The sequence below is a fragment of the Meriones unguiculatus genome, chromosome 2, assembly GCF_030254825.1.
Source record: "Meriones unguiculatus strain TT.TT164.6M chromosome 2, Bangor_MerUng_6.1, whole genome shotgun sequence".
NCBI lineage: Eukaryota > Metazoa > Chordata > Mammalia > Rodentia > Muridae > Meriones > Meriones unguiculatus.
Genome location: NC_083350.1, coordinates 116,922,908 through 116,941,755, shown reverse-complemented (window position 1 = coordinate 116,941,755; position 18,848 = coordinate 116,922,908). Strand labels below are relative to the sequence as shown.

The following is an 18,848-nucleotide window of genomic DNA, read 5'->3' as shown; positions in this document are numbered from 1 at the left end:
ACTAGTTATGCAGAGATCATGGAATAATGCTGCAAAATATAAAGAATAATTGTACAATTTTTCTGAAATATCTGGAAAATTAATATAGCTTTGAAGTTCAATCAAGCTTTGACTGAAATAGTAAGAAGAAATAGGACGCAATTTGGCTTTTAAAGATGTTCAAAGGAGCCATGTTTTTGCAATAGTTCAGAAGGGCTTTCTCTGCCTCTTTATAATTCAATAGCATTGCTGAAGCATTCATAGAAACTAAGGGAGCACATCACTCCAGATAGCTTCTCCCACAATGAAGACAAGGAGCACAATTAAGCTTGTATTAATAAATGATTTTTATTTCTAAAAAGTCAAAAATGATGAGTAAATGTGGATGAAAAACAAAGTTAAAGGGTTCATACATGTTATTCACCAGATGTTTATCTATCAAGTGTTGGTAAAGAAAGCAAAGAGAATTCGATATCCTTAGTGGAGATCTGTAAGAACTATTAATAATTTTAAGCATGAGTCATACAAGGCCTTGAGGTCATATGCTGACAGTCAAAGGCTTAGACGGAGAAACTCCAAACAAAAGAATACATTTTTAAACAGAAGAGCATAAGCCCCAAGGGAAACGCCACCATGTACAAGATTGACTAGATAGGGAAGCTCTTTTAAAAACAAGACCAGAAAAATAAATCAAGGATTGTGGGAGTTGCACAAAATAAAGATGAAAGTTTATAGCCCATAAAACAAAAAGACAAAATGACACTTCAGCTAGGGAAATGGACATGCGAAATTGCCGTGGAGTGAAACATATTGAAAGAAACAGAAAACAACAGTTTGAGAAGAAAATTAATGTTTGGTCTAGAGCAGTGGGGATCCATTGGATAATCAAAGTGAAACATCCTGTGGATAGCTAGACAAGCAAAGAGCTTTGTTCTCAGGGTTGTCTGCCTTTCACTTTGTGTAGTAATGAAATTAATGAGCCTGATGTTTCCTTTTCACGACTGGAAAGACCCAGACGTCCAGTTCTCCACTCAGGCACAGCGGCCACACAAGTTCCTGTCAGCACAATCAACTCTCCAAGTTATGGGGATTTCTAAAATTATGCATGATGTACGAGGAGAGAATTCTTCCAAAAAGCATATGATACAACTAAGTAGAATTTTCTTTGTTGTCTATAGCCACAGCCTTAAAGTACAAAAGAGCAGGGAACATTTCCTCCCCTTTAGCTGATATGCTCTTGTCAAAACTAAATTGAATCTTAATAACATTAAATTGCTGAGAAAAGAAACAAATACTGATAATAAAATATTGCATTACTCACTAATTATCAACAGGAGCCATGTTCCATTCTTAGAATATATTGTTTTCCTTGGGCAAAGATGTCCAAGGGAAACAGATTAAAGAAATCTCTAACCAGTTCAAAGCATCAAAATAAAACCATCATGAAAAGGCTCCGAATCCAGGAGCCTTTTTTCAGTTTTCAGCCTTATTTCAGTTTTTTGTTGTTGTTGTTGTTGTGATATAGAAATTGAGAAGACATTAGCATTCATAAGGGGGGAAAAAACTAAATAATAACTTGTTTTAAGTCTGAACTTAAATATCAGAACTTAAGAGAGACCTGCCAAAAGTTTCATAGATAAATGGATTCCCTATAGCTACAAAATTGTGTTGTCTGCAGAATGATTGAAACCTGCTATGAACTTCCAGAGGCTTCAGAACTAATCAACTGGGAAATGGCCTTCACCTCTGCCAACTCTCCTGGCATCCTTCCTGTTTACCGAGACACTACTTCCAGAAGCCTGCTGCTAGCAGGCTGATGGGCAAGCCCCACACCTTATCTAAATCCTCTGAAAGTTTTTATCCACTCAAAGACCAAACATCGTTTTCCACATCAAATTTAAACCTTCCAGTACTGTGAAGATAGGGCCTTATCATTCGAAGCAGACTATTATTATAGACCTGTATAGAATTATTTGATTAATCTGTGTGCAGATAAAATGGCCACCAGTCAAGTAACTGATTATCAAGACTAATGGTGGCATTCAGTGAGAAACGTCAGCGCCTGAAGTTATTCCACTGTGTATATGAATCTGATCAACAGCACAGTAAATACTGGAATCAGATTAGGGAATGGAGCCCCTGGTAAAGTTTTATTAAAGAACAGCTAGTGGCTTTGTGCATATCAAAGCAGCAAACGTTTACTGAGGGTCTGTGTAGTAACAGTTCCTGAGAGTTGGTGTACAAAAAAAGAGGCAGAGTCCCCGCTTCATTAAAGTTTTAAAAAAAAACAAGTGCTCATTTGATATGTAGAATAAGGCTGCAATCAGTACACATCAACAGAATGTAGGAAGAAACACCATTCAGCCTGCCATTTGCAAGGTCTGTCTGGTTCTGGTTCGTAGCTTTGTGTGTGTTCGAGCCACCCAAATGGAATGGAACTCCTTGGGTGGATTGTTTCAGACTTTGTTAGCATTCTTCCATCGCATCAAGCATTGATGTGCTAAGTGGCCTCCGAAATGGATGAGCTCATCAGTCTCTCCTGCACTGATAGTAACCAACGCGAACGGACCCTGAAAAGCCACGGCGTGGTTGGTGCCTCAGATCACTTCTGTAACATATTTGCATGAACAGATCTTTCAGAAACTGAAAAGGGAAACAGGTGTGTGGGGAAGTATACAAAATGGATCCCTAAGAAAATTACTGTAAGTGCCCTTCGGTGAAGGGTTTATGAATGTACCACAAGGAAAGTAGACTCATTTAGATTCTGATGTCTTTATCCTTCTGAGTAACCAATTAAATTAAAAGTTTAGAAACCAAACAAAATAAGGGGGTAGGGCAACAGAGAGAAGAACATGAAGTCCTAAGAATAGTATTTTCATGGTAGCAAGCAAGGCTTTAGAATATACTTCAAGACTCACCTCCTCCGTGCAGCCCTCTTTGAATTTCTGAACTATTTATCTTACTCTTTCCCAGCTTTTATAGGTCCAGCCCATCGACTCCACTGGATCTTTGACTCTGTATTACTCCCTATTTCTCTCTAGCATTTTTATCGCAGTGGGTATTCCTAAGCGTCCAGAGGCAAGGAGCATGCTTTACTCTGCTATCTGTGCTCTGCACCCACAATCCCTTCACAACTTGAATGCTCAGCAGCTGATCAAGGAAAAACAAATGAAAGGCTAAATGACCAATTGGATAAAAGGCTAATGACAAATTGAACAAATGAAAGTTGACTGACCTTGAGCTTGGTGAATTGGTCAGTCTAGATGAAACTTGCCCAGATGCGTGGGGTAAGCTTTTAATTTGCAACCAAATGCTTTCCTGAATGCAGGAATTAAAACTTTGACCAGGATACCAAACATTACCAACCATATTTAAATTTATGGGCTCATACAGATACACACACACACATACACAATTATGTTTTTCTCTTGAATATTTAACACTTTGAACATTCTCTAAATAACACTCTTTGAGCATATCATTACAAAAGACATCCAGAACACTTATTCTAAAAAAATGAGGAAAATAAAGTGTATTAAATACCTAAGGGCCAAAATTTGTCTTTATATCTATTTGCCTTATAATGAGAAATTCTTCATTCTGACTTTGTCTATTTGTTTTAATCTGAAATTACATTCCATCTGCTGTGTATATTTTTTCAAATTTGCATTTGATGTCTGTCTCCAGAGGTGACTAATGATATCTTAATTCACATATATCCAGTGCTTTCTCCCACTTGCATTCTACAATTTATAAAAAGCTTTAAAATACAAAACTTGCTTTGCTTTTTTATGTGTGCGAATCTTTATAAGATGATTATCCTTGTATTTTTAAAAATTATTCATAAACAGTTTCAGAAGCAAAGGCTTGAAATAGAATTTTTTTTCCTGCTAGTTAATAGCAAAATAACCATTTTCCTATTGTATTCTTCATCTTGGAGAACCATAACAATATAGAAAGATGATGGATAATTTGCGGTAAACTAGATGTTGACAAAAAAGCTCTAGTGACATATAAATGCACAAGTCTGGAATTTATTCACAAAATTCATTACAGAGATGTGAGGGCAGGAGTAAAGCTTTCTTTGAACAAATAGAGATGCATCAAATACAGAAAAATACCTGAACTACTGCTAAGTTTTTACAGTGTCCATAGCAACAAAATTATATTGAGGTTCCTGGCTGGTCTAAGAGTAGCGTAAATGAATGAGCTTATATTTCCCAGGAAGAAAATAACAGCAGCCCATCGTAGGGGGATGAAGGGACCTAAGTTTAAGGTGATCTCTTAAGATAATGGATGGTAACGTAACTGGCACAAATGAAGAGCAGCCTGTCAAAACAAAATCAAGCCTGAGATACCAAAAAGAGTGAGCTATAGCCCTGACCCACATGAAGATCCCAAAGAGTAAATCTACAAGAGGATGGGCAGGAAGTATGAGCCAAGGAAAGAGGAGAGAGGAAGGAGGGAATTGGAGTTGAGAAGCTAAGATTAGAAACCCACAAAAAAGCCAGATGTGGAGAACACTGCAGAGAGCCCTTGCTCCTACTAGAGGTATATATGGCTCTGTGGGTTTCTACAAGCTATGCACAGATCTCCGAGTCACTAGAAATCATTTTGTGGAAAGCAGAGTTGCAGCCCTACCTACTGAAGCATCCCTGGGCCACAGGGTGCCCTGTATGAATTACTGCTTCTGTAATTCTGAATATAATATACTGTGATGGCTTTAGATTTGGGGAGCCCAAATGCCCACCCAGTGGAGTTACTGGGGAACGCTAAAGATTTTCTTTTTGAAAAATGTACTCTATGCAATAAATAGCTTTACAATTATGGGCTTTTAACTTATAGTTCTCAACCTATATTAAAGAAAAAGCTATTTGAAGTACCCGTGTTGAAAAAAAAAGAAATTCTTTAAAGTCCCTTAAGTAAATAATTTCTTTAAAATTTATTTTGTGCCAAACACCCCTTGGAGAAAACAAAGGATGTTTTGCTATATCATTGTGGATTTTTAAATTCTGGGAAGACTAGTTACCAGATGGTTTCAATAGATATGTGCATGCAACATAAATGTATACACCGGTGCCTGCTAAGCTATGTAGGTTCCATCTTAAAATGCACATTGTTATTTTCTTGGAGCAACTTAGCAAAATGAGAAATTAGCTTCCTTTAAGAAAGCAATTGACATCTGCCTTATAAACACTAAAAAATTAAAAGACAAATGTACATCATTAGACATGCCCTGCTTAATTTGTATCCCAATCTTGAGAAAAAGATACTGCATACAGTAAGTACCCACTAATGTCTTTGATTAAATAAGTATATTTTTAACTATTCAGTTTATAGCCATCTCCATAGAAGAATAATCTTTCTTAGTGAGAGAACAATTCTATTTTATTTTTCAATTAAAGACATGTCGAAACAATTTTATTTCAAGATGGTAACTAATATTTTAATTGTGTTTCTGTCAATAGTAATGTTTACATCACAAATACTCAACAACAAACCCCTAACTTTTGAATCAGTAGAAAGTGTGTTTCATGCATAGGAAAAGGATGTGTTAAAATGTTTTCTAAGTATATGCAGATCTACAATACTGATTAATATTTTGAATGCCAATGTATTATTTTATTCTCATTTTCTGTATACCACCCAATACATTATAGCATATAATCAGTAATCCCACTGAGATTTAACAAATGTATCTACTGATTCTGTTCAAAAGACTGTCACTGCTAATGCTTGTCATAAGCCTGAAGAGTAAATATTAGATAACTAAAGAGAAGAAAGACCAGCTTTCCAAAATATAACACACATAAAACGGGTAGGAATGAGCAAAGATGTCCCAATATCTGTAACCTGTTTACAACTTCTAAGCAATGGGATATTCATTGTCATGTGGCTGTTTTTTTTTCCTTTTTACCACTAGTCTAACTTAAACTATAATAAAAAATAAAAAAAAAAAAAACATTTTCTTTAGCTTGATGCTCATGTATCTATTTATCTTTAGTTCAAGAAATATAGGAAAAAATAATTCATTGACTGGAAAGTTAAGAATAATATTTTCAGTTTTCATCATTGTTTATTATTTTCTGCTAAAAGCCTTTAAGTTAAATGTTAAAATTTGGATTTGAATCTGAGTCCAGGGGGGCCTGCATAGACCAATAATCCAACTAAGGAGGATGCATGGAGAGGATCTAGACACCCTGTTCAAAGGAAGCCCATTGGCTGCTCAGTTTCCAAGTGGGTCCCTAGTAAGGGGTACAGGGGCTGTCTCTGACATGAACTCAGTGGCCTCTCTTTAATCACCTCCCCCTGGCAGGGTACAGCCTTGCCAGGCCACAGAGGAAGATGATGCAGCCAGCTTTGATGAGACCTGATAAGCTAGGGTCAGATAAAAAAGGAGGAGGACCTCTCCTATCAGGGGACTAGGGAAAGAACACAGGGGGAGAAGAGGGAGAGTGAGTGGGACTGGGAGGAGACAAGGGAGGGGGCTGCAATGGGGATTTAGAGTGAATAAATTATAATAAATAAATAAATAAATAAAGTTAAATTTCAAAACTTCGGATTTGAAATTTCATTTGTAAGTAGGTAGTAAAGGTAAGCAGCAGCCGAATATGGTACCAGCAGCAGTGTTCTGGTGGAAGTGTGTTTACACTGACAAGATCGCTCCCGGCCACACTCTACACGGTTGGTTTATTGGATGTTTTTTTTTTCATTAAAAATGTCCTATTAAAAAGGCCTCAAAAGCAGACGTGACTTTTTCCTCTGTATGTTTTTTTTTTTTTTTACATTTACACATTTTGTAGGTGAACAACCTAGAGACATTTAAATTTCTCAATATATCTAATCCGTTGAGGTTTTCTTTGTAAAACTGAAGTGATAATGAACAAAACTGCAGTGGAGGTTAAAGGAAAGAATGTGGCTAAAGTTGGACACAGTGGTTAGACCATAATAAGCATATTTTCAATAATCCAAAGTACGTTCTGTGAGATTCGCACACTAAAACCGAACTGAGTGACTGCCGCTGATGAAGTTTCTTTAGTAAACTTACTAAATTTAGAACATTCCACTTCTCTATTCAATAAAGTAAAATTTTAATATAAATACTATATTCAAAAAAATCCCATTTATTAAAAATGGCTATTTTTTGCATTATTATTATTGGCTTTTCACAGATATACAAAAAAAAATAGAGTAAGAAATTTCTTTAATTCTACCTAAAGGTACTAGTAAATTTGAGAAAAATTCTAGTTATTATAATTAAGGTTAGAATTAACCTTCACATTAAATCAAATGAAAGCAAATACAGCAGTTAGTAATGCCTGAGGAGACAAAGGTCATAAAGCAAAACTTTTTCAGTGATTTGAAATCACCTTCTAGTTGCACTCTTTCAGAATTCTTTTGTAACCCCCATGCTCCTCTCTCTTTAACTTTTTTTTTTATTAAATAATGTTCCTCTGCTCTTACCAACAATTTTCTTTGTGTGAACTTGTCAAATCATCTCAGTCTTGTCTTTTGTAATTTACAAGGCCTTTATGTAGCTCTCTGAGAGACTATCAGAGAAGTCCAACTGGGAGAATAATTTATGAGATTTAGAATGAAGGGTCATTATTAACATTGTCTTGCCTGCACTGAACGTAGAGCCTCCTGTTCACACATGGCAGGATTTTAATTCAGTCATCAAAGGTAGAATTTTCTAAGTGAAGGCATATGAATAGTGTCATTGGTTGCATAAGCTTGCAATGACTTCCACTTTATTTTTTTCCTTTTTTTTTATTTTTTTTTATCAGTTACATTTTTTTAACTCTGTATCCCAGCCGTGTCCCGATCCCTCATTCCCTCCCAGTCCCTCCCTCCCTCCCTCATCTCCACCATGCCCCTTTCCAAGTCCACTGATAGGGGGGACCTCCTCCCCATTCATCTGATCCTGTTTTATCAGGTATCTTCAGGACTGGCTGCAAAGCCCTCCTCTGTGGCCTAACAGGACTGCTCCTCCCTTCGGGGGTGGGGAGACCAAAGAGTCAGTCATTGAGTTCCTGTTAGAAATAGTCCCTGTTCCCCTCACTTTGGGAAACCAATTGGTTACTGAGCTACCACAGGCTACATCTGAGTGGAGGTTCTAGGTTATATCCATACATGGTCCTTGGTTGAATGTCAGTCTCAGAAAAGACCCTGTGCCCAGATATATTTGGTCCTTGTGGAGCTCCTATCCTTTCCCCATCAGACTAACTCCCCTTCTTTCTTATGATTCCCTGTACTCTGCCAAAGGTTTGGTCATGAGTCTTTGCTTTGAAAACACTGCTAGTTAGAGTCTTTCAGATACGCTCAGTAGACTCCTGTCATACGTTCAATGCACATCCCATCTGTCTTTCTAAACGAGGATTGATCATCTTACCCCATGTCCGCTCAATTGATTATCTTTTTTAGGTGTATAGATTTCATTATGTTTATCATATCTTATAGGTCTATATAAGTGAGTATATCCCATGTTTGTCTTTCTCCTTCTGGGATATTTCACTCAGAATGATCTTTTCTAGATCCCACCATTTGCCTGCAAATTTCATGATTTCCTCCTTTTTGATTGCTGAGAGGAATTCTCGACTTCCACTTTAAAAAAAAAAAAAAGCATGGTTTGTTCAAATAGGTTAGAAAACATTAGGAAGTCATGTCTTAGGGTGTGTGCTTATCTCTACTGTTCCCACAAGTATTTCTGTAGCTGTAAGCATGGTATCAAAAGTTGTAATTTTATATGTCCTTAGGTTAGTATCTAATATTCAGTAATATGCAGAGTGGATGTTCTTCAGTACAACGCTAAATGCAGAGAGAGCATGCAAGAGTGGATTCTCTGTTTTGAAGAGAGGTTGATTTTAAGTGTTTTTACTTTATCAGAGTACTCCTGACTTGTGTTCAACAATCATTGGCACTAATGATGTTTATGCGGCTCAAAGAAAATTATGCTTTTTCTTACTATTTCAGTGCCCAATGTCTTTTTCTTATTACAACAGACAAATCTAATTACTTCTGATAGATCTGAAGAACTGTGATTTGAATCATGAATAATTCCATTCCAATCAAAGTTAAATCTCAAATGTACCCACGAAACTCAGCTTTTTATAAGCAAGTTGTACACAGAGGCTAAAATAAGGGTGTATTTTTAACTCTTAGCACTTTGGACAATAATTTGGACAATGTGTATTTTGGGGATATATCCAAACCTTATCGCTTCCTCCTCTCCATCCCTTGTGCATTCTCACTGAGCTCTGTTCAGGATGTCCATCTCTCTTTTGATATCTCTCTTCATAAATCTCATTTCTTCTAAGGATTCTTGACATCACTGAATCCTATGCCTTGAATATGATAGCTACCATTAATTGAGCTCCTGCTATGTGATGAATGGCATTCTAAGTTTCTTTTTTAATCTGGTAACTTTAATCAACCAAAGGGAATGGCTGCCACTATATTCTTCAGTTGATAGAGAGGAAACCAGAAATAACTGCTAAGCAATCAGGCCAGAGTCACATAACCTCTGCCTGAGCAAGCCACATCTTTCCATGATATATTCTCAAGGTGCTTAATTCTTGCCTTCAATATGGTTATAATTTTTACATTTGGTTTCCTGTTTGTGTGATTAATGTCTGCACGTTCTGCCGTGCCAGAAGATATTAAGATAGCATCTAGTATTTGATTGATGAATAATTTCAGTTGACAGCAATTAAGCTTTTGTCATGCTGGCCACTACATCTTAATTCTTAACTCTCATAAGTCTCACTAAGCTACCTATCAGTTTTAACCTCTACTGAATAGATGAGGAAACTGAGGCAGAGAAAGGATTTGTACAAGATATGAAAGCAGTGTTCAAACTCAGCAAACTGGCTGGAGAGCTCTGAATATATGAAGAGATGAAAAATGGAAATTAGCTTGGAGCATAAGGGAAAGGAGGCATGTGATAGATGTAGAAGGACTATCAAGGCCCAGGCCACAGAGCCAATAAAACCATCCAGGACCACACCACTGGAGCACAAGTGCTGGGGAAATCCAACCACAGGGATAGATGTCGTTGCCACATTGGGTTAACTGGTTCCACTGCTGATACTCATGTTCTCATATTTGTTTTCTCTCTTTCAGTGCCACCGTGGGCCTTAATTGCCATAGCCATAGTTGCAGTCCTTTTAGTCGTGACCTGCTGCTTTTGTGTCTGTAAGAAATGTTTGTTCAAGAAGAAAAACAAGAAGAAGGGAAAGGAAAAGGGAGGAAAGAATGCCATTAACATGAAAGACGTGAAAGACTTAGGGAAGACCATGAAAGATCAGGTAATGCACTCACTCTTTGTACCTATGCACAGACTCTTCAATTGAGAAGTCACCAGTCAGTGGGGGGTCTTGTTCTTTTATACCAGATGCTTACAGAAATGAACAACTTGTGGCAACTGTTGTTTTTGTAGAGATGCTTGACAGTCCTTTCTGGCATTTCTCAGTCTCCCAAAGTACAGTAGACAAGGTACAGTGGTTCTCTCTCTCTCTCTCTCTCTCTCTCTCTCTCTCTTTCTCTCTCCTCTCTCTCCTTATCCCTCTCTCTCCTTTCCTCTCTCTCTCTTTCTCTTTCTCTCCCCCTCCCTCAGTCTCTTCCTTTCTCTTTCTCTCCCCCTTCCTCAGTCTCTTCCTTTCTCTCTCTTCCTCCTCTTCCTTCCTCCTTCTCTCCCTCCTTCTCTCTCTCCCTCTCTCCCCTCTTCCCCTCCTCTCTCTCTCACATAAACACATACCAAGGTAGGACTTCTACATTATCAGGTGTAGATGTTCATGGGCCTGGCATAATAAGATAATGTCTGGACATTTTTATTTCATCTCGTTAGCCAGTCTTAATTGCTTTAGAATATTTTTTAGAAAATAGAACTATAATACAAGGTACCTGAGTGCTTTCCATCTTGGACAGGGGTCTCTTTCTGACTCACCCACTGTCCTGAGTCTCTCATCAAACTATTTATCACACTTTCTAAATGCCAACATTGCTACCCACCCTGCCTGCTCAGCCATCAGATGCCAGAAATAATTTCTCTGTGATGGAGAGAGGTAGGATCCAGTCCTAAAGAAGACCGAGTTGAAAGGCAACATTATATTTCCTCAATTGGTGATCATAATTATAATATAATGCTGTCAATAACCTATAACCCAAGCAATATTCCCATGCATAGAGGTGTTTGGTGTCCTTGGTGGTGATGTATATTTTTAACTAAGTTAACAAGACAACTTAGTTCATGTAAAGTTTAATAAAAAGTACAAAATCCTTCTTCATTTGGGAGATAATGTTTACATTATATGTTTCCAAAGAAAATTTAACTCATATGAAATGGGATGTAAAGATTTCTTATAGAAATATTTGTAATTATTGTTTATTATCAGATAATTTAAATGTTCTATTTATTTCCAAATAGGAACACATATAGAAAGTTTTCCCAACTGTTTTATAGCAATAATTACTACTAGCTGAATCATTAGCACAGGAATCTAAGTGGATTTTGATCAGGGGGTAACACAAGCCTCATAGTACATGCATACAGCTTCCTACTTCCCTACAAACTCACTCATGTTCTTTCCCAGTTTGCGTGTTAAACTCCTTCTCAAAGATGCTGTCGTGTCTGTTGACAGAAATGTTCCAGGGACTCGCTTCTCATTCCCTGTACTTTAGCTTGGTTTTTGAGCTGCAGAATGGATGTGAAGTCTGTTCTCATGCTCACAGAATTTGGCCTAAGCTCAAGGTAAAAAGATTCAATTTCTCTGGCAGTTTCTCATCAGTCACAGAAGCTTATGTACAACTACAGATAACTAAGAAGGAGTTTTCTCTTCATTTAATTTGTTAAGTGGATACTCAAATTTTGGCTTAGAGCAAGTAGGATTTAATACTGATGGTTTTTTTTTTTCTTTTTGATTCATTTAGGGTTTTTTTTTTAGACAGGATCATAGATTTTTTAAAAACATTTTATTAATAAGTATAGAAATAATGTCCCTTGGTGAACATGGGATAGAAACAGAATGTTATTTTAGCAATATCTTTAAAAACAATAACTTGAAGATATAGTACTATCATTTTTATAATTATCATAAATTTTAATTGTGATTTTTTTTGTGTGTGTGTGTCCTGAAATTAACACTTAAAAGCATTAATTATTCTTACGTGGTAACTGTAGCATTTCTTTCTAGGATAAGAACATCGTATTTTCATATGTGGATTTGTTCTATATTATGTAATACTATAATGGATGGCATAGTGCCATTATTCCCATTACACCATGGATAAATGACCAAGATCTCATGTATAAACCTGACGTTGCTTTTCCATCTAGTCCCTGTCCTTTGGATGGGTAGGGACAGGGGAATATGAATCAAATAAGGAAACAGTAAGAGAAAGTCAATGATAGTTTATAATAATTTAGTGGTATAGCCAAGAATCGAGAATTTCAACCACTTAAAATGGTTTTAATTACTTTAAGTCAATAATTATATATACTTGGGGCTTTAGCTAGGCATATTTTTTAAATTTTAATTGTAAAGAATAAAATATAATTGTAATAAATGAAATTATCATGCCCAAATGATAATTATGTAATCGGTAGTATATGTTTATACCAATCCTTACAAAAGTAGCTAATGGCTTATAAAGAAGGCTAAGGATGAAGAATAGAGTTTAGAGGAATGGTTTGTCACATGGTATCTCATAATCCTCCACCTTATACCAATTAAATTTATTTTTAAACACTGTTTTGAAAATATTTTAAGCAGCATATTGCAGTAAACATGGATAAGGGAAATAAAAGCAGTCAATGGCTCTCTCATTTAAAGTCAGGACAGATAGGAAAAATTTTAGCTATGACTCCTGAAGCTCTATAGGCTTTAGGGCAATCAATAAGTTTTTATTACTTCAATCCATTCCAAACTCCCAGAAATTCAAAATTCAACATTCATGGCTATGTATCTCTCTAGTAAGGTTTTTTTAACCAAGAAATAATCCTTTAAAAATCAGCAATGACTTCAAAAGTAAACTCTAAACAGTATATGTTACAAAAGATCCATGTTTATGGTTTTTAATATCTTGAATATTGAGACCACTAACCATACATGGGAGATGATAGCAACCTGCAGAATCAGAACTCTGGAAAGGTCATTTCTCCATGGTTTTCACTGATGTGTGTGAATATTTTAATTTTTATTTCTTCCTTCTATGTCCTCCTTATCTGTGTTGTGTCTCATGACTGTTCTGGACTGTCCCTTGCGGTAGGTTTCTTCTGCTACTAGACCTTCCCAATCAATGCCGGTGGCTGGGCTCCACAGCTGAGGGCTTACCATTCTGACATCAAAAGGCTGAACTCAACTGATCATCCAAGATGACGTGTCTCATTCCAAACATTGCTGACATGGGCTAACATGATTTGAAAGTTTACATTGATAGACAGGAAAGAAAATGCAGTCCCTCACACTACCTTTTTTGTGTGCCTTACCAAATCCCATCTGAACAGTGTAATTTACAATGAGCAAATACTTCTGCTGGTGGCTGTGGAGTAGGTAAAGTTTGAACTCCAAAGCGCACAACAGGCGTGCCCCTCTAAGCCTGGGAACTTTATAAAAGGCCTGATGTTCCCAACAAAGCTTTCCAGTTACAGTTTGCCTGACTTTGGAGCTTCTGGGCTTGCAAGCTTTTTCATTTGAGTTTTTTTTTTTTCCTATAGAGAGAGAAAATATTGCTCTCGGGATATTATAATAGCTACTGACTTAATAGGTCTGAATTGAATGTGTTGGTACAGTGTACATCTTGATGAGGCTAGGCCTCCGGGACAGGAATAGACTTAATCACTTTGGTGACGAACAGGAGCACTGAAAAATTGTCAAAAATTTAGCCCTATTTCATGCAAAATAATTTCAGAGATTGTCCTGCACCTTCTATTCTGGCAAAAAAAAAAAAAAAAAAAAAAACCACTTAGGGAGAAGAAGATTTAATATCTCAGCTATTTCAAATTGCATTGGTCTGAAAAATGATATATAAATTGTCAGCTCTGAAAGGGGACTTCTGAAAAGTATTTAAATTCATGATTTTTTTCTTTGTAAAGTGTGTGACAATGGAGTGACATATAGGTATTTTCAGTGAGTGGGTGGATTAAGGACTTTTCTATTCTTTTAAAAAATAATCAAACTATTACATAGAGGTTAACTACCAAAACCACAATTTCTATATATGTATGATTGTACCTGGCTAGGGTTCTCCAGGACAAATGGAGGTCACTGCCCAAAGTGTTCTAGTCAGACTCAGTCATCTTAAGGCAATTCATCAATAGCTGTGCAGTTCCTGCTTTAATTCTTATGAAATTATTTTAATATTCAACAAAGCGCCCAAGTATAAATCAATTAAATATCTTTCTAAATTAAATGGCATAGGGCTGGCCACATTTGAAAATGATAATTTTCAATTTTTCAGACTCATTGTAGACTCTTGAGATGTGTCAAAAAGCACAAAGGGTGACACATGTGACAACAGCTTAGCTCTGTTGAGATGTTCTTCCGAGCAGAGAGCAGAACTAATGTGCTATGACAGTCTCCCTGCAAATGGATTTGGGGGATCATTGTGGGGTTAGCTGGGAGGAGCCAGAAATGGAGGTTGCCATTTCAAGCCCACCAACGCTCTCTGTGTAAGTGATAAGGACAGGGAGCGCCTGCCCTGAGCATGACGACAGCAGAGGAAAGGTCTGTGTACAGCAGACAGGAATAGCAAGATGGTGAGCCATGGTGTGATGGCCCAGGGCCTCTTTGCAGCCTGGCTAAACCTCTCCTATTCAAGTTCTGTAAGAGTTCTCACAGCAGCTTGGGAGCTGACCATAGTTAGACGATAGTAAAGACTCTTCAATTCGGTTAGAGAAATAGGGCAGTTCACTGTTCATATGCTTCCTTTCGATTTCTGTTGAGATTCTACAGCAGCATACACACAACAAAAATATGATAGCTACAAGGAAATAGGTATAACATCTGCTCCATTGAAAAAATAAAAGCAAGCAATGTAAAGTAAATGCCCAAATGAAATGTACAGACAGCAACCAGAACAAAATATATGAACGGCTAATATAGATAACTTTAAATTTTTCAAACATACTAGTGAGCAGAAAAATGAGACTTTTCACAACTGTTAATTGTGAGGGATGACTATGTATACATCCCATAAAGAAATCTTCCAATATTATAAACCTTTGCAGTAGAAATATCTTGCACAATATTTACAGTTTAAGAAAATAATATAGACTTTGATTTTTAAAATACAGAAAAATGTATATATTTTATGACATGGTGATCTCTCAAATATTTTAATTTATATTCTACCTTTTAGAATACTTAATTGCTTAGAATAGGTTTGCTAAGTCTAGCACCATGGCCCGTGTTCTTTAATGCAAAATTAATTTTTTTATACCCACATGAGGCTTACCAAAATTACACACGTGACTATTTTGGCTTTGATATTAAATAAACTCAAATCAGTTTAATTCAGCCTAGCTTTCTGAGGAGCTGTTATGAAAATGAAATGGTAAAGTTCAGCTGGAAATGGGCTGAACTACTCTCTAAACATGCATTTGCTGGCGGCATGTTTTCTCCTTTTTCCTTAAATGTTACAATTATATATGTGAAAACACAAAGGATTTACATTTCCTGAGGGTCACTCAGCCATCTTTGGCACAGCAATAAGGCAACAGAAGGCCATGCATTCCATACGAATCTCTCCACTGCATGCACAAATGATGTTTTACATGATGCAGAGCACCTCTGCAGCTGCGAGAATGTGAAACCCAGCCTGGAGACAAGCATGTTTTATCATACTAGAAAAAAAAAAAAAAAGAGGCAATGTAATCAGAGCCAAGAATAAAACTGAGTTGACATTTTCCTTGCAACAATGTTACATTTTCGCTTGCTATACTCTGAGGGGGCTTCTTCCATTGCTTCCATGTTGCTTGCTGATTGGGGGGAAAAGGTCCATGCACAAGTGGAATTAAAAATTAAATGTGTACGTTAGCAGCCAATGAGAATGTGTCAAACAAATAGATGTCCAGCATCTTAGTGCTTGCTTCAAACAGCTTGGAGGTCTAACTGTATGGCTAGTTTAATTTGGACTCTGATGAAAATTCATTGGAATTTCTTTTTCCCTCTCATCATAGGCCCTTAAGGATGATGATGCTGAAACCGGATTGACTGATGGAGAAGAAAAGGAAGAACCCAAGGAAGAGGAGAAACTGGGAAAGCTCCAATATTCACTGGACTATGATTTCCAGAATAACCAGGTCTGAGGAGGAAATGCCTAATTCCATTACATTTTCTGAAATTACCAAGTAGAAATTGAAGCAGGTTACTCCTTAAAAAATTTCGTTTGCTGTGAGGGGGAAAATGCAATTATCAAAGCTATTGATGAAATCATTTCTAAGTACAGGCAGTCCCCTAGTTGCTAATTTAACTTCTGGTAATTAGAATTCACAGTATTCCGCCGATTACATCTACTGTGGCACTGACAGGAGGCAGGCAGAATACAAATTAACTCCAAGTCATCAGTTGCTGCTGAGAGCTCCCAGCCAGTAGAGTCGCTATAGGTCCCTCAGTGTGAGCGGGAACAGCCTTCCAAACAATGTCAGCTGCCGTCCAAGCCCACTTTTAGAAAAATAAGTTTAAAAAGCAGTAGAAGAATTAAAAGCTGGGCAATGCTTTGTGGCTTTTAAAGGCAGATATACCTTATAAGCAACCCTATGATGCTAGGTGAGAGTCCCACAGTGATAAGATAGCAATTTCGTAAAAACAGAAAGATGGGCAGCTTGATTCTCAGAGCCCAAGAAGGCTGCCCAGAAACTACAAGACTAAAGACCCAAAACAGGCCTCTCTGCTTCTGTTTCTCAAAAAGTGCCGAAGCATTTTAAGATCAGGGACAACAGCAGCCTCTTTTCACTGAGTACCTATTACCAGGTACCTCTGAGAGTGGAAAATGCCTTTGAAACTCCTTCTAGGTAAGATCCGTAGTATTAATGGCTATGACCTTTGTTTTCTGAATTGAAAAAAAAAGTGAGTAAGTTCAGGATGTAGCCCTCGTTCTGCTAGGGAGTCCAGATCTCCCCCTCTCATCCTTCTTCCTTTCCTGGGGGAGGAAGGATGATGGGAATGCAGCATATGCTGCAGAGATCCTGTTTGATGAGCAGTGAGTGATGAGTAATCAAACATCAACACTCAGCTCTGATGGCTAATGTCCAAAGACAGAATTGGAAGCCGCTGTAGCAATTCTGTACTTTATTGGGGAACTGTCTTTGATTTTAAAAATTCTTGGGATTTAAAAATGTTTTCATTTGATCAGTTTCATTATAGCCCTGGCTAGTTATTTCATAGTACAGTCTAGATACCTACACATTGGTTGTAGGTGTGGTATATCCGTATATATTTATATAGGATCATGGATAAGCCATTAACATCTTGTAATTAATGAAATACATTTCAGGTCATTTCTACTACTCTGACCAAAATGTGAGCATTAGGATTTAGTCAGAAGCAAAATAGCCAATCATTTATAATATATATTTCAGGAAAGGGAAAGTTTAGCTTACATCACATTACCATGGAGGTTCCAGGTTTTTAACCTGCTTTTATATATCCATCTTGTATTTTTCTCCATATATATTTCCCAGTAGAAAACTAGTAGCATCTCATAGGTCTAATTTTGAAACTTCTAAATATTTTTATGTGTACGGGTGTTTTGTTCATATGTACGTGCACCCGTGTGTACAGTGTGGTCATGGGGGTCAGAAGGTGTTGGTTCCCTGGAACTAGAGATGCACAAGGTTATGAGCTATCATGTCGGGGCTGGGAACTGAAGTTCAGTCCTCTGGAAATGGAGCAAGTGCCATCTCTTCAGCCCAATAGTTCTCTCAAGAATAGAATTGATCCACTTTCACTCAAAAATAATATGAATATTTATGACTCTGTTTTCAGCAAACATTAAGTCCAAAATACACATCTTGTTATGATGGCCTAGAAGATTTTATTGATAAAAGTTTATAAATAGTATGCACTGATTTTGATTCCAAATGTTCTTAGCTAGTGTCAGTCACATTGTTCCTATGAGTCAGGGAAGGTTTAGTCTGTAGACAAGGCTTTAATCAAATATGAGTATTTATTTACCAAAACCAAAAGGTGCCGTTGAACTGCTGAAAAAAAAAAAAGAATATAAGCAAACTTGACTGAAAATTGTGTGAGGATAGAATTTTAAAGGTCTATATTACATAAACCTTATTTCTAGAAATACCATATCATTTAACTTCAAAGTTCATATATACACAATGACTGTTCTCCATATAAAAACAATTCACTGCAAAAATTTATTCACAGTTCATTTGATAGTTGCACCAAACTAGCTTTCAACATCAAAAAAACATGTTTAAGATTTGTAGGAATGACATCTCGGATATAGAAGTAAAATAAAGCATTACTTTGATGTCTGAAAAAAAAAGTGGTTGGGTGAAGAAGCGTTTGTGGTGGGAAAATGGAAGGTCTCTCTCTTAAACAGAAGTTAAAGGGATAGTAGGAGAAGTCACTCCAACCTCTCATGACAAGATATCCGAGTCTCTATTATTACCCCTCTTCACCGAGTTTCAGTTATATTTGCACTGTTTTCCCTGCAGAAAGAAAATCATTTGTAAGAAGTGAGAAGGAGGAAATAGAGTATTCCTTATATTGGCATCAAAGGCCAGATGGAATATAGCAAACCGAGAGACAGGGAGCTTTATTACTCATGTGATCATAATCTAGTGCCTCCATTAGCGAACAGAGACCATGTGTGTCTGTTCGCGTTCCTGCCTTCCAGTATCCATTGCTGCT

The 18,848-nt window shown here is 37.0% G+C and overlaps 1 protein-coding gene across 3 annotated transcripts in view; it reads left to right on the top strand.

Annotated features, from left to right (window-relative positions):
* Positions 1–18,848, top strand: part of Syt1 (synaptotagmin 1) — a 551,311-nt gene that overhangs the window by 391,776 nt on the left and 140,687 nt on the right. For 2 of the 3 annotated variants that reach the window (XM_060378023.1, XM_060378022.1), the window contains 2 exons: positions 10,102–10,286; positions 16,157–16,279. In XM_060378023.1, coding sequence (XP_060234006.1) covers positions 10,102–10,286; positions 16,157–16,279 — 308 coding nt within the window. The remainder of the gene's footprint in view (positions 1–10,101; positions 10,287–16,156; positions 16,280–18,848) is intronic. The other variant, XM_060378024.1, reaches the window with a different exon arrangement.